At 42.8% G+C, this 16,864-nt stretch overlaps 1 protein-coding gene across 1 annotated transcript in view; it reads left to right on the top strand.

Moving 5' to 3' along the window:
• Positions 1 to 16,864, top strand: part of nedd9 (neural precursor cell expressed, developmentally down-regulated 9) — a 32,304-nt gene that overhangs the window by 11,353 nt on the left and 4,087 nt on the right. The window contains exons 2-6 of the mRNA XM_020597693.1: positions 1,644 to 2,051; positions 11,698 to 11,796; positions 13,304 to 13,441; positions 14,804 to 15,979; positions 16,473 to 16,562. Of these exons, the coding sequence (XP_020453349.1) occupies positions 1,644 to 2,051; positions 11,698 to 11,796; positions 13,304 to 13,441; positions 14,804 to 15,979; positions 16,473 to 16,562 (1,911 nt within the window). The remainder of the gene's footprint in view (positions 1 to 1,643; positions 2,052 to 11,697; positions 11,797 to 13,303; positions 13,442 to 14,803; positions 15,980 to 16,472; positions 16,563 to 16,864) is intronic.

Below are 16,864 nucleotides of genomic sequence, written 5' to 3'. Positions count from 1 at the left end.
CCTCTAGGTCTGCTGCTACTAGGCAAAGTGACCTCTGGGGTCACAATCAAACCCACAGCAGCTAGTTGGTGGCGAGGGGGGTGACTGTGGCGACAGGCGTTGCTGACTAATAGTCCTGACAGTGAAGTGAGACATTATCCAGGGAGGCCTGGCCCACAGAGAGAGATAACAAGCAGAAACAGTTTAACGTGGGAACTGCCTGAATCAGGCTGGGTAGGAAAGAGGAAGGCCACAGACGGTTCAAGAAAGCCTCAAAGCTGCAGCAGCCACAATGTGGGCTTCCTGTTTCCCATAGGGAGGTGTTAATAACATGGGCCAAAAAAAGGTACTAGAAAGGTAAGTGAAACTGAGTGACATTTACTTTGAGAAGCTGCATCTACATCTTTGAACGCTTGAAGTCACCTGAAGCGATTTATTATTGTGCATCTGATTAGGAATCCAATTTTTTCCTCCACTCAGTTCATTTCTTCTGAATTACATTCAGCTCACTGTGTTGCAAACGTTCATGAAGATATAAAGGATTTTTGTTTATTTTAAATGTGTAATAGTTACATAAGTGAGTTAAATTAAGACATGAAATGCTACTGGAATAAAATATAAAAAGGATAAATAGTATTAATGGTAAACAAATAAATATATTAACAATAAGGTTAAGCTACTCCAACTTTAATAATGAATAACTCTGTAGATAGGGAGCATCTACTGTCCCTCCCTAGTGTCTTCTTCATTATAAAAATCAAAATCAAGCTGAGAAAACTGGCCACATTAAGGTGTCCTTGAGCAAGGCACAGTTATATTTATGAAGATTACTTGGCTGAAAGTACAGAACTGTTGTTGTGCTGGGCAACTCCCAGGAGTTAGAGCTGTGTGAGAGTCAAGCTGCTGAAAATGAGAATTCATGCACGGTTAACTCCTTCCCTGGATGACTAAAAACTAAAGAGAAAAGATTAAGGCAATTAGTCTTAAATGCCTCTCTCAAACACAGAAGTGGCACACTCCAGGGCTTTTCCTATCTCTCAGATCTGTGGTTCTAAGTCATTATCCCTCGACCCTTCCTGGCCTTTTAGGTAGCTGTGCCCTGGAGCGAGGCTCAAGCTGAGAAAATCCCATCAAGTTCACATTTAGTTAGAATGACATCTGGTGTGGAGCTGCAGACTAATGGCACTGCAGCATGGTAATTTGAAGTTCACCTACATGTCATTCATCCAAACATTTTAAAACTGCCACAGTGCTAAAGGTCTGGGATTGGCTGAAGCCAGTCCAAGCCAACAGTGGGTGAGAAGTAACACACCCTAGGCAGGTTGCCAGTCTATCACAGGACTGACACACAGAGACAGACAACCATTCACATCCACACCTATGGGGAGTTAGAGTCACCAATTAATCTAACCTGCATGTTTGTGGACTGGGAGAGGAAGCTGGAGAAAACTCACACAGCACAGGGAGAATCCATGGTGTCAAAGAGCCTCCTAACAACTGTCAAGCAAGACATGCAGGTACCCCGGTATGAGAGCAAATAAGCAAAATATCAAACCTGGCAAACAGTGTGTGACAGAAGGTAAAAGTAGTTGTTGCTACCTGCATTTTCTGCCATGATAAAGCAAATAATGTGCCTGAAAAATCTCTGATCTTTCTTTCTGCAGAACCTGATGGCCAAAGCATTGTACGACAACGTGCCAGAGTCCCCTGAAGAGCTGGCCTTCCGTAAAGGGGACATCCTGACCGTCATTGAGCAGAACACTGGCGGTCTGGAGGGCTGGTGGCTCTGCTCCTTGCATGGTCGCCAAGGCATTGCACCTGGCAACCGCCTGAAGCTGCTGATTGGACCCATGTTCGAGGCCCAGCAGCCGCCTGCCACCACTGCTGCTGCCCAGTCCCCTCAGAGCTATCAGCAGAAGGCTGGCCCCGGGGCGCAGGGGCTCTACCAGGTGCCCCCTTCCCTCCAGAGTCCACAGCAGCAGAGTCAACAGAGCATCTACCAGGTTCCTCCAGGACAGGCTGTCTACCAAGTCCCACCCAGGAGTACTCTAGCTGCTGATACACCAAGCAAGGTGAGACTTGAGAGTACACTTCCCTAGGGCTGAAACTAATAACCAATTTATTTCTCAGTGAACCTATTAGTTTTATCATTTAATCCTGAGATAGAGAGTCATGCCCCACAAAGAGCCGACAGTTCAATTACTTGGACCTGTGGACTAGTATTTTGCTTGATAATCTACAAATCATTTGAGTCCTGTATTTCTCTTTTTACTTTATTCACTTTAATTGTATGGTAAATGATATGCACATACTCACACTCAGTCCTAAACACTTCCTGATTATGCTAATGATCAAATCTCCTGAATGAGTGTGTCCTCATTTTTGCAGCTAGGAAAGACTAGTGACTATATACTCAAAAAAACGAAGAAGGTTTAGGACAAAAAACATGAAAATAGTCTAGCAGAAGGCTAAGTGCTCAGTGACAGTGATCTACACACTACTGTAATATTGCTCAGATGCAGTGGATGATGACAGAGTGATGGAAAATAAGGGGATACAATGAGTCTGAATAAAGAGAGAAAATGGAGACCGGTCTGTTCCGTGACCTCTGGAGACAGAGCAGATTAGAAACATAACATCATCTCTGGTAGGAGTGTACACTCTGCTGCCAAGTGTGGGTATTAGATGGATAGGACATGGCATTTACGCATTTACACTGTGACCTGTTCTCCTGCCAGGCTGTCACGACTCTCACCAGTGCACACAGACACACACATAGACAAAGCAGCGAGGCTGTGTGTGGGTCTGCAACGTGAAATGTGGACAGGGTGTGCCGGGCCTGGCGTTTACCACAGAGCAGGGTAGTGTTTTTGTGCAGGGCTCCCATTTGGATTTACTTGTATATTGGCACACTGTGTGTAGAGCCAGTCTAAGCCACAGAAGGGCAGTAAATATGGGAAGAACTTGTGGAAAAGCAAACAGCACAGAGCTGGTTTTTGGATTCTGGCAGAGCCCAGCTGCTTGAAAGTAGGTTTCTTCTATATTAAATTCTGCAAACAGGGTCACTTACAAATCCATATACATATATACCGTATATATATGCAGTATGTCCAACATGTATATTTGCTGTTCTGTTGGCTGGATGGTGTATTATTTAAAGCAGAACATCTCAAGCCGTCCTAGAAAATAAAGCCTGTTATAGCACAGAAGGACGTCCAGGTTCCTGTTGAGTTTCACATGTGTTGTGATCAGAAATCATCTGGACAAATATGTTTTCTCTGTGTTTACCCATTTACAACACTGAGGAATAACAAACATAAATGTTTCAGCTAATGCCACAGTGTGCAGGCTCACTGGGAGTCACGGTCAAACCTCTGTTAAACAGGAAGGTAGAATCAGGTGCAGACAATTTAGACTAATCAAAAACTGCCACATATATGATAGATTTCTATAGGAAAGTGTTGCGATGATAATGGAAACACAAGGGGAAAATTCTCCTGTTTAACTAGTTCTTTTCACCTCTGACCAGCTCATCCCTTCTGGAGACAGATAGTAATTATATGCTGGATGAGCTTTTGCTATCCTAAGGGTGTTTTATGATTTCTTTCTTCAACAAATCAGATCCAGCCATCATAGAAATGAGCTAAGGTGTGCGTCAAAGCTAAATAGGCAGCAGGCGCTGGAAGCTTGGAGAACTTCAGGTGCACAGAAATGGTTGTGATAAAGTCAGAGCGAGGGAGCTGAGAGGAGAGACTTGTCAATCAACCTGCACACACAAATGCACACAGAAGCCTCGTCAGCCAACACATCTTTTTCACTAACAAGCCTCAAGGCTTAGCCGTGGACTGGTATTAAAAAGGCATTGGTGATAACATGGAAAATTAAACGGGCTTCTAAAGAGAGTGGGCTCTGTGCGGTAATCATGCTATTTGAGAGATTAAATTAAGTCTTGGAATTTAACTTTCCTTATAATACTTATAATGTGTGGTTATCAAAGTGGAGCAGTTTTCAGCAGTTGTACCTGTCTGTTAAATAAAAAGACTGTAAAAAAAAAAAATGCTTTCAGGAAATGTTATGTTGGTTCATAGAGAGAAGCTGGAAGGATTTTCAGCAAGTATGTTTTGCTGAAAACCAATCATACATTAACCATGAGGTTGACTGCTATTCCTTAACTTAAATTGATAAATATGGTGGGATCAAACACAGAGCTCCTACCATTCTGTAACTCTGTTACTATATCACAGTATTTGTGGAGGTAGTTTTTTTACGTGAAATCCAAAACCTGGCCTTTCCTCTTCGAAACACAAAACTCAGATCTTTTGTTCTACTGCTTGCCTTTGTAGAGCACTACTGCAAATGTCAACTCGAAGGACAACATACATTTACTAGTTGTGAAGTGCAAATGTGCATGTGAACACACGCTGGCGTCCACATGATTATGAAAACTGATGCAGGCTGCTCTCATATTGCTCTAAAGCATCCCCTCATGCAGAGCAAGGCTCCTGCGTGTCCTGTAGAGTCATGGATGCACTCCTGTCAGCTTCACATATTGCACATATCCTCCAGAAGGCTTCCTCGGGTTTGCAGTGCAGATCCAGATTGGCTGTCTTTTCTTCATACAGTGTGGGGCTCAGGATCAGGCACACTGAGGTTTAGCGCTCTCTTCCTCTCCCGCTGTTTGTTTGATGCTGCAGGCTTGTCCTTGGGTGACCCTCCTGGGAGCCCCCTCCCCCTAAGGCCTCTGAGCTGGAACCATGTGGGACAGATGCTTGGAACTCTCAGCCACACAAAAAGCCTACACATGGAGACCAGGAGAAGCCTTCTACTGCCTTTTATCATTCTGCTCCTAGAGGCCCGTTTTTCATCTCAGCCTGCTGCTCTTGATTTTCTGTCTCCTTCGGCTCTGAAAGGTGTGTCTGTTGGACTCTGTCTTTTTCTCCTCAGTGCTATCATTTCTTCTGTGCTTCCCCTTCTGACTCAGGCACTGAGGTCACACTGTTCAAAGATGGGTTGGGTTCAGAGTTCAAAGATCTCTGCTGAGCTTCTTATCTACTCCTACCAGATGACCCTTTCATTCTTCATTTCCCGCCTCCATGAGGTCTGCTCCTTGTATGGATATTTCCTCCATTCACTGTGTCATACCCACAGATACAATCTGCTCAGTGGTGCCATAAAGAAATTTGGGCACAACAAAAGGATTAATAAACTCCCACACAAGTCAAGGAAGTGCTCTGCTAACTGTTTATAGGCTACGAGGTTGTCTCATCTACCTTGAATAAGCCCTTTTGAAAGTAACCAGTTTGTGTGTAATAAATGTCGTTTGTTCGCCTCAGCCATATTTTCTCTGCCTAGTCATGCACATGACTGTCGCAGCCCAGATAAGTGAGTTATTTCTTCCTGAAGCAGGACAGCTCCTTCAGACACGTCTGCTCGCCATTGTCGCTGTTGTGATGAATTGCTGGCCTGTGATATTTGACTGAGAGGGCAAGGCCATAAATCAGTTGTACCGAAAACTAATCTGCGCTGTGGTTCGCATACTGAGAGCACTTTCTCCCCTTGAAAGTTTGAGAATGTGATAATGGATCAGGCGTAGGATGAGAGAAGAACGGAAATGCTTAACATTTTTAGCCATGCATGACTTTAGGGTTGACATATTCAAACTTTTATTTAATCCAAGATAACCATCTAAAACCCAAAGATATTTAATTTCAATTAAAAGAAGGAGGAATAGACTATTTACATTTAAAAGCTGAATCATAAGGGGATTTTTAGTCCGATGTTCAGGCCACCACTTTTGATTCAGAGGGAAACATCTCAATAATTATATACAGAAATTGCTACAAATTGTATACAGAAATTCATGGTTCCCAGGGGATGATTCTCACTGACACTGTTAGTCCTCTGATGTTTGCTCGTGTGCCACCAGGAGGTTACCTGACATTTGTGGCATTGAGAGAAATGTATCAACAGCTATTGTCATGAAATTTGGTTGAGATATTAATGTTAATGTTCCCCACAGAATGTGCAGCTATCAGGCCAAAGTTTACAACCCCATTATTTTAAGTTTGGTAGCAATTAGTAAATGTTAACACACTACCATAATGTTGTGAACATGCAAACATTAAACCTGGTAAAAATCAACATAATAACATTGTAATGGTAGCCATGCTAGCATTAGCATTTAGCTCAAAGCATCACTATCTATTGCTGCGTTTCCACTATCGGAACCTAGCAACTGGTATATCCTGTACTTCTCCTCGCATAGCCTCCCAGATTGGTGCAGACCATCTTGCTTTGTTTTTCCACTGCCATTTTGTCTCTGTCGGTCTCTGTCTAGAGGAGAGAGGGACTGCTCTCCTCTCACACATGCAGTCAGCTGAGCAGAGGGAGAAGAGATGATTTAAAGCACTGCTCCATAGTGCAACAATCAGCCAGTAACAGAGACTGTATGAGCAGTTTATCAAACAGCTGTTGAACAAGCAGAACACAGACTTGCAGCTTGAGATGTGTAGACACACAACAGACATTTAACCAATCATGGGCAACTGCTCTGCGTGCGTGCACCCCCTCCCCCTTCATGTTCCTGGAACTTGATTTTAGTGCGACCTCCTGAGGGGTGCCGAAGTTTACCAAAGAATGCAGCTCCAAAGAGGGCACACTGCAGTGGAAACAATTGCAGAACCCATGACAATTATGTTTTTGAATTTTCTGTCCATCCGTCTGTAAGTCCAGCCCATTCTTGTGAATTCTTCATTTCAGGAAAGCCTTGAGGAAATTTCTTCAAATTTGACAGAAGAGCTCACTTCAACAGGAATTAACTGATTAGATTTTGGTGGTCAGTGACCTCACATCTGTCCCATTCCCATGAATTTGACTGGTTGGCGGAGGCACACAACCGCATATCGGAAATTTTAGTTTTCATTTGTTACACAGTTATTTGTGGCACTTTTCGTACGAACAGCTGAAGGCAACACTATGAATGTCTTCCTGAAGAGAGTCTGGAAATATGCCCCATTATCCACGCTTTTAAACGATGACATACTGTACTCGTCTCCATGACAACTGAATTTCGAGCCCACTCCATCAGGCATAAACACTTTTGATTTCCGTGCATCGTACAAACTAAGTCGGACCCCCTTTAGAGAGTCTTTCCAGACATTTCTCATTATCCCCTTTTTTCCTTAGCAACTGTCTCATGCTATTGTTTTTGTAGAACCTATGCACAGAATGTCAGACATCTTTTAATGTTACCTCTCTTCAGATAAAGCCACTGGATTAAGAATCTGCTTTGATCAGGGAGGATGAACATGGTTCCTTATTAGTGCTAAAATCAGTGTGCTCTCTTTTAATGCGCCTCATTAGGGCTGCTGTCTGTTTGGGTTTAGCCTCTTGGATGTGTTATGGAGACAGCTAAAGGCCTTGCAGGATTCAAGACTTAATTACCCGCATTAATTAATTTGGCATTTTAATAGGCCGGTGCAGCTCTTGGTGGCAGAGGGGAACATTATCGAGCAGCTCTGAGCGAGAAGAACAGCCCACAACAATGCAAGACATCTTTCTGCTGTGATTCAGCAAAACAGAAACACACCCTACATTTAGGAGATGCAGTCACATTTAAAAAAAAAGTATACCTAGCATGCAGTATGACTGATTGCATGTTTAGTTTGGAACAGCTGGTGCTTCACATTTCATTTTCCCTGCTCCCTTGGGTGAACCTCATTTAAAGGTGAACCTACGGTGCTGTGCTGACAGAGCTAGAGGAGGAAACAGGTGGAGGCTGATTTTGTCAACATCCAGACAGATGGATAAGAGTACAAGAAAGATGATGAGGGGGTGTGAATAAAGAGATGGATGGTTGAAATTCAATAGCATGCAGTTGCCACTGATGTCGGCGGGGTCATTGTCACATCTTTTATAACCAGAGCTTCACTGAAAAGCCTCCTTAGGGTTGTTGATTTGTGTCGGCAGAACATTAGTCAGGGGTAAATGGTTTGTGCCAGTGTGTATTTAACCAATGAAAAGGTGTGAAATGATGACTTCCTGTGAAATCTTGCCACACACAGGAGCCGTAATTGACCCTCAGGCAATCATTTAGAAATGAACCATTCTAATGGATGCACTGGCTAAAACGTTTCAGCTCTACTTTTATGCATGGCTTAAAATACAAAAATATCACTCACTAATTGTGTTATATTTCAATTACAATTTGCTCAGAGTCACATCTGAACAACAGATCACATTGTCTTGATATAATTCTGGTGATTGATTTGTCACCCACACCTGCGGCACGGACACAACAAGCTGTCCATCAGGGCATTAGATCTAACAACAAGCTCATGAGGGGGTTGTTGTCATTATGACAACACCTCTCAAATTACTATGAAGTAAAACTGTAAAGTCCTACCTGCCAAAACCTGAGCCTGTCAGGATGCTGAGTAAACACAGTATTGCTGAAAGAACCGCAAATCACTCAGCATAAAGTGTAGGAGTGTTAACAAGGCTTCTATTTGGCTCCTCAGGGCACTAGTTTAACCCTGATCCCTCTTTAGTCACTCAGTTTGCTCTGCCTCCTCCATGAAGGAATCCTAAGAGCCTATCACCTGGGTATGAACAAATGTTTGCTTAGTCACCCTAGCTCTTTATGATGTCATCGCTCTCTGAAAGGGCTGCCACTGCTGCCATGCAAGTGCCAACTTCATCAGACGCTGTAAATATTTAGCCTGCAGCAATTATAGCAGTGCCGAGCCGCTTTGGAGCAACAGCCTGCTGGGTAAACAGAGGGTGGAGATAGCAAATAAATGAGCAGTGTGCATCTGGCAGCGGCTGAGTGGAGCCACTGTGGTGGCCCAGAGTACTACTCAAAGCAATGACATGTACCTGTGGAAAAGGTCACCGAGGTCTTTGACAGATATCTCACTGCCATCTGCATGTTGTAGATGAGCCCAGACATCCACTTATCGCAGAACACACAGGCTCAACCCACAGGGACAGGAGCTGGGCTAAGTGACCTTTTCCAGAGCTTCTCTTTGTTGTTATGTAGTGAAAGGCTAAGCTGCCTGTCTGCTGTGTCCAACCACATGCTCTGGGAGCCTTTAACAGCACTGGTTTTAATCCCCAACACGTCTTTATTTTGCAGACAATAAAAACAAAATACACAAAAGTTAGTAGTGCAGCTGTAAGCCATACTAATAAAGCTACAGCCGAGTGCAGCTTACATTCACGCTGATGAGTGGGGTACCAGCATGGAGTCAATTAAAACAAATAGACAGTTAGCGCCAACTGCTGCAGTTTGTTTCAAACATTACACTCCTTCTCAATCGGCCACGTCTCAACACACAGACATTCAGTGCAACTTAGAATATCATTATCTCCAATGTCCGTCATGAATAAAGTCATAAATATGCTTTGAAATCATAGAAAAAAACAGAACTTGCTTGAGAATGATTGTTTTATTCGGTTCCAAAGTAATCCAGTTGTCTGTACATCCATCGTACACTGCAAACAAAAACCAATAATAGTTAATTCGGCATATTTTTGATGGTGACAGTTAAGACTCAATAAACAGAACTCAAGTTCTAGTCTACAGCTATTTTTATGGACTCCACAGAAATATTCTGCTTCCTTTTTACATCCTCAACCCCTGCAAAGTATACATAGTAAGACAACAAATACAGGAGTTATAAAATTATTAACTTTTCCAAGTAACACTGTCAGTTTTGTTTGAGGTTTTCAGACACTATAATATCAGTAGGTTGAACATGTGTTGTCGATTAGGGGTGTTCATACAGCGTACAAGGAAGCAGAACAACAAATGACAATGTGTGGTTTGCTCTGACAGGGCTGTATATACTATAAAGTAGATGGAATGTCTTTTTATAGGTTTTTACAGCCTGAAGCGCTTGACCAAGAGTGCGTGACGAGCTAAAAGCAGCTAGGCTATTTATTTCTCTGTTTATTTCAGAGCTGGAGTTGACACACCTAAAGTCCACGGTGTATGTTTCAGCCCTGACCCCCACAGGCCCTGTTGGGATGATGTATGCACGCATAGGAATGCCAACAATGAACACCTTAAATCACTGCAGGCTTGTTCGAATCGAACTTACGAGAACCATATGGACTACTGTTAGTCAGACTCCAGCTCAGATGAATGGCATTCCTTTCCATACTAGGCGACGTACTCTCATTTTCCGTTCCTCTCACTTTCCCCTCATTCCACCTCTGTTACCTTTTTTCATAAATCTCTTTTACAAACCCTTTCCTCCTGCCCCATTTTACTCCCTCCTCACAAACATTAATCCAATACTGAGGTAAGCTCCAAAGACGCCGATTACCTCGGCAATGCAGCGACTCATGACTGGATACTGGGACTAGTCTTCTGCCTCCCAGGAGACTTTCCCCTCTGCCAGGAAGCCATGCTTATGGTTCTTATTTTCAAGCCCTGTTAATGAACCCTGCTCGTTCCAGTGTGCTGATAGTGGTGCATGGGGGCAGCAGAGGAAGGACATTCCCAGCATTCCTTTGTCTGTCCAATGCAGCAAGGAGGTCCACAGCTCTGCTTTTAGGGTAAACAAGACATTGGGGGTAGAGAAGAGGATGGAAACAGTGGGATAAGGTGTGGAAAGCCTGATTAGCACTGATGGGAAAATGTGATAAAAACAAATTAACAGGCTCAAAAAAGCCACAGACATAGAAAAAGCAAGCAGAATTAGGCTTTTTTTGTTTGTTTTTTTACAAGTAGTTAATTGCACCATTACTCTGTAGCCTGTCTGCACCACAGTGCAGCATATTTTAAAGGTGTATTAAATCCTACAGCTCAAAATCCCTGGGTTTAAGAGGGTCGCTCCTCAGTCCCAGTGACCCAATGATTACTTCTCCAGGTTCGGAGAGTTCCATATTTAAAGATTCACAATCCAATCAGCACAACGATAAAACATCTTCTCCAGTACAATGTTAAATCATAAAACCATCATCTCTTTAGATGAAGGTTGTGCTCACAAAGGAAAATGGGTTAGGATTATTCCTATTTTCACAAGGCGCTGAAGTTTTTCTTTTGTTCATTTTATGACTAAAACTGAACCACAGTTTTATGTTTTACTTGGTTTTACTAGTTGAGCTAAAGTACTGGGCCCTTGGTTGAAATGTAAAAAAGATCTCTGAGATGGATCAGGGCGGTGGCGGGGGTCCTCCTCTGCTACTAAATTATCTCGGTGCCGTTTTAAAGATATTTAAAAGTTTATTATTTATTTGTGTGAACAAATAAATGTTTTCCACACACCTCACAAAAGACGAAAACAACACCTCAACAACAACAATGGGACCAGCTGTAGCTCCAAAATGTTTAGAAAATATAAACAATTTTTTAAAATGACAAAAGTTAGACAAATTTATTTAGTTTTTGTTGGCTAAGACAAAAATCAAAGACTAAAATATGAGTAAAAATAACTGAATTCAGGTGTGAAAATTAAGACTGCCTGGGTTCTTTACAAATATCCTGAAGCAGGGAGGATGTTGAGTCATCTCTGTTGCCCACTGTAGTCACTTTTGTCCTCAGGTCATCTGAGGACTGGGAACGTAAATGAGCCTGCCACCCATTACAGAGAGCTGGGTGCTGGGAGGAGGGATGTTTGTGTTTCTGAGTCCGTGTCTGTCGTTGTCCTGGTGTCCTTTTTTTTTTAGACAACAGTTCTGATTGTTTCTCCCCTTGCTGTGATCGGACAGGTGGTGACCCCGACCAGAGTGGGACAGTCCTACACCTACAGCCCAGGCCAGCACAACCAGCAAGACCTTTATGACATCCCACCCAGCAGATCACAGGGGGTAGGTATCTCATGTTCCCACAGCCTGTATGACCTTTTCCGTCTACTTAAAAAAGCTAATAATACATTCCAGATTTGTGTTACTGCCTATTTAGATTTGTGTTATTGCTCATCGCCTTTATATTTCACTTGTATTATGTGGCATTCATGTGGACGGCAAAGTAAGCATTTCATTGTACAGGGAAACACGTTTCCTAACTGTGCCTATGACAAAAACACTTTGACCTTGAACCTAGTGCAAATATAATAAGATGAGTAACTGATTCAAAGGGGCATTGCATTTAAAAATGTTAGAAAATCTCCCAAAGTAGCAGCTAAGCATAAATTTAATAAAGGAAATTCAAAAGAAAGTGAAACGTCCATGTCAGAATCTTCCATGAAAAGTGCTAAAAGCAATATTTGTCTTAATTTTACTACACTATACTTGTGATTTTATGAGTCTGAGCTAAACAAACATGGTGCTGTTTTAGTCAATTTAATGCACATGCCCACCTTTTCAAGCATCCACTGGTTTCCAGAATTGAAAACTAGTTTATTAGATTTTTGAAACTTGAGTTGTATAATCCATCACAACAAACCTCATTTTGTCAGAGTTGCATTATAGACAAATTAATGCAGACTTGTGGTTTGCTGTGATAAATTACACAGCTAGAACAAGTTTAAAGAGTCTGCTGAATGATGGATTTTCATACTAAAACTGATGGAAGCCAATGGCTGCCTGCAAATAAAAAAATATCTCTGAAGCTACAACTTTGAACTTACTTGGTCTTTCAATCTGCAAAAGCAATTTTTGTTTATTTTAGGAAAATGTAGCGACATTAAGGAGTGTTTTAGGCAAATACAGAAGTACCTCCGTACTTGTCACTCAATCTTAAGAAATGACACTGGCGGAAAGGAAACTGATTAACATATTAACAACTTTCAAATAACTGCAGAAGGAAGGCAATACTAACTGGATGCATCTCACAGAAACATGCGTGTACAACAGTTTACTGGAGATAAGCAAACAAACCGGAAGCACATACGCAAAATAAGCCAATTAGTAACCACCCTTACGTATTTTCGCTTGATAAAATAATCCATGGTGCTTGAAAAACACCTCCAGTATAGCACAAAACTCACCTTTATGGGCCTTGTCCTAGTGTAGTTCAGAGTGTACTCACTACTGCCCCTGGTGGTCGGGGGATACAGGTCGGCACGACTGCCATACAGAGAAAGTTAAACCTCTCTAGGGTGTGTTGTCTTTTACACATTACATTATACAAAAGCCGCTGATTTATTATTTAGTAAGTGACATTTTTCATATATTTCTTAATGTTTTAATATCGTGATAAATATATTGTGGAAATGTAATCATGGCAATAGAGTACCTTGGGTTTTTGATATCGTTACATCCCTAATCACATGAAATCATCCCATTTTTTAAAGAATACATTAGGTCTTTGTGATCATAACTAATACTTTTACTCCTTGCTTGGTGTTTACATTACAGTACTTTCATATTTCAGGTGTATGATACTCCACCTAGTCAGACGTTTCCTGGTCAGCACGGCGCTGCTAGAAACCAGGGAGTCTATGACGTTCCCCCATCTCAAATGGACCTCAGGACACAAGGTGTTTATGACATACCTCCATCATTACAAGAGGTAAGAGAACATTTGAACATCCAGTCCCACCACAATGAAAGGACACATCATTCATACACAGTCAAATATAGTTGAATTAAGGAAGTGGTAGCCGGGTATGTCCGGAAAATGTTTTATATTCATTGATACAGTTCCTAGTATTTCTCTTAATTGTCTGCAATAAATGAATAAAATGTCAAATGTCATATTAATAACATTCTTGCAGCTGCACTAAATGACAGCTTTGTCTGCCAGTAGACTTTAACCAAAACTCCATGAGTACGGTTCTGTGTCTGAACTCTCCAGCAGGGAAAAAAGGCAAGGACATAACTCTTTTCTTTCCAGGCCCTCTAAGATTTCACCAGGCTTCCAGATCCGACCGGGCAGAGAGCCATCAGTTTGTTTGTAATAACCTGAAATATGCCAGGACCCATTATTTGCATCATTCCTAATTATAGTTTGGGTAAGCCTGTCTAGCTGTAAAGAGTGCATTTAAAGGCTGATGGAAATCACTTACAGGCCACCATTTTCTTCACCTCACTGCGCTCCCTTCATGCTCTGTGCCATCAGGACACACACACTGCTCTGACAAGATAATGTGAGGTTGAAGCTTTGTTGTGCTCAGATGCTGCATTAGAGGAAGGAATAAAAAAGGCAGAAGCTTTGAGGTTTCAAAAATAGTGTCTACACAAGCCAGAAACAGTTTTTCATGTACAGTCTCTGACTGTACTCCTGCTGTACAAACTGTAGCCGACATTCAATGTGTTTAAATCCACTTAATGGGTTAGAGTCAACTGTTTCCAGTAGGCTGATTCCTTAAATGTCATGTAAACGAAAACCCAGCTTCTGTAATGAGGGTAGGGAGATTAGAGAAACCTGATTTCTCAGCTAGATTTTTTTCCTGGGGATTGCAGATTTCTTGGCATCTATGTAGGAAGCCAGGTTTTTAAATTAACTTTTTACAGTGTGCACATGTTGAAAAGTAACAGAAGAAAAACTGGATTAAAGGTATCATTACACATAGCAACATGTTCTTGTATCTAAAATATTTAAATTCAAAATCTGAAACTAAGACAGTATCCTAGGCAGAGATCAGTTTACTGAGCTGTTGCATGTATACACAGATGTGCATATTAACAAAAAGCATCTAAACACATCCTCTGATTACCTGTGAAACCTGGTTTCTCTGAGTAATGCGGTTACTTAAGTACATTATGGTTCTGATGTATGGGGAAAGATGGTCTGTTGATGTTTGATATAAACCTAGATTAATGATCACATTGATTATCATGATCTGATATGGGTTCAGGTGGACACACTGATTGTGCTGCATGGTTCAGAAATCACGCTGGTAATAACCTTAATGACTGTCCTCTCCCACAGGTCTACTCGGTGCCTCCCTGCAGGACCAGCCCCGCCCTCCAGGAGGGAAACTACGACTTTCCGCAGCCTCTCAAACACAAGCAGGAAGGCATCTACGACGTACCACCACCCACCCTCTCTAAGCCCGCACAGAGCCCCCAGTCACATTATGATTTCCTGCCCAGTGCAGAACCTCCTGCCCATCGACAACACCCAAATACCAACGTCAATGAAGGCATTTACGATGTGCCTCCGCCCGCCCTTCATTCAGGGGCAGGGTCTCAGAGGGACATATATGACATCCCTCGAGGCATGCAGCCCTCTCAGCACAGAATCTCGCCTGCTGACAGGGACGGAAGCAAAGGCATCTATGACATCCCTGCTCAGGATGCTCGAGCAGTAGCAGATGTGACTGACGGTGTGAACCGTTTATCTATCTCCAGTACCGGCAGCACACGCAGCAGTATGTCCACCTCATCATCCTCCACGGGATCCAGCTCTGAGGGTCGCCTCACTCTGGATGTAGACACTGCTGTCCAGAGGTTGTACCGCCTGCAGCAGGCAGTGGAGGCCTCAGTTGGGGCTTTACATTCAATGGCAGCATCCCCTCACTGGAGGACTTTTCCCTTCATGGAGCACCATGCTAATGACGTCCGTACAGTGCTAGACAGGGTCCGAGCCACTCTGGGGGACTTCATTGTGTTTGGTAGAGGAGCCACAGCAAACGCAACGTCTCTGTCAGACTCCAGCCTGCACAGTAAGCTAAGACGGCAGCTGGGACGACTGGAGGACGCGCAGCAGATCCTCCTGCAGATCTACCAAGTCCTGGAGAACTGCAGCTGGGCTTTGAATGCCTTGGCCTCCTCTGGAAAGCAGCACAATAAGAGCGACGACCTGGACCGCTTCATCATGGTCTCCAGGACTGTTCCAGATGATGCCAAGCAGCTGGCCTCCACGATAGGCAGCAACGCTGAGCTGCTGTTCAGGCGGACACACATGGATGGGTCTTTCTCTATGGGGAGCACACCTGATGAGAACATTACCCACCTGCTCACCTCCCCCTCCTCAGATAATGATAACTATGGGGGCCAGACCAAGCCCTTCCCTGTGCCATGCAGCCAGGACAAAGACAACATGAACAACGGTGAAAAGTGTGTGAAGAGCTGGATGGAGGACTACGACTATGTACATCTGCAGGTAAATCCTTGGTCTAGACATCAAAGATCATCACGTTAAAGCCTTGACTGGTAGAATTTTATTGTAATTATAGCAGCTTTAAAATTGGTTTTTGATTTATGTAAAAATTAGACAATCCTGGTGAGAATCGGTGCAGCCAGTGTTGTTGTTCTGTTAGGTCAGAAATGTTCAAGTCATAGGGGCTTTATTATGTAACTGATCACATCTCTGTGAGTGCTTCAGTGGGAAACCTTGGATTCCTACACAGATTTTCTAAGCTTAGTATTTAGTCGTAAATGAGTGGGTTATCCCAGCTACTATGTAGAGTACTGTGTACGATTTTGTACAGTCCATCAGTATATTGGGATTTTAAAGACCCTTGACCTACTCTCACTGCTGTGTTTTCAGTGACTTTAAACCACAGCGAGTGTCTGTAAATAATGTCGATCAAACCTGGGCTTTGAATGCGACCACATTTGGATGCACTTCCTCACTCACTCGTCTTCCTTCACAGGGCAAAGAGGACTTTGAACGCCAGCAGAAGGAGCTGTTGGAGAAAGAAAACATTATCAAGCAGAGTCAAGTCCAGCTGGGCCAAGAACAGGTGAGGCTTTGGTTCTCTTTACAAACTCTGAGTTACCGAGATTGGTACTTCTTTATTATTGATGTTGCTTATATTAATATTTATTGTTATAGAGTTTCCAAGGGCTTTAACCATTTTAGTCATATAACTATCCAAAATATGCTTGTGTTTTGACTGTTGGAAGACGAACTGCAGCTTATGATGACAGTATTTTCTTCCATCCATCCATTTTCCTCCGCTTATCCGGGACCGGGTCGCGGGGGCAGCAGTCTAAGCAAAGATGCCCAGACTTCCCTCTCTCCAGACACTTCCTCCAGCTCCTC

This window comes from Monopterus albus, unplaced genomic scaffold, assembly GCF_001952655.1.
Source record: "Monopterus albus unplaced genomic scaffold, M_albus_1.0 scaffold34.1, whole genome shotgun sequence".
NCBI classification, from domain to species: Eukaryota; Metazoa; Chordata; class Actinopteri; order Synbranchiformes; family Synbranchidae; genus Monopterus; species Monopterus albus.
This window is presented reverse-complemented; position numbering and strand designations above follow the sequence as displayed.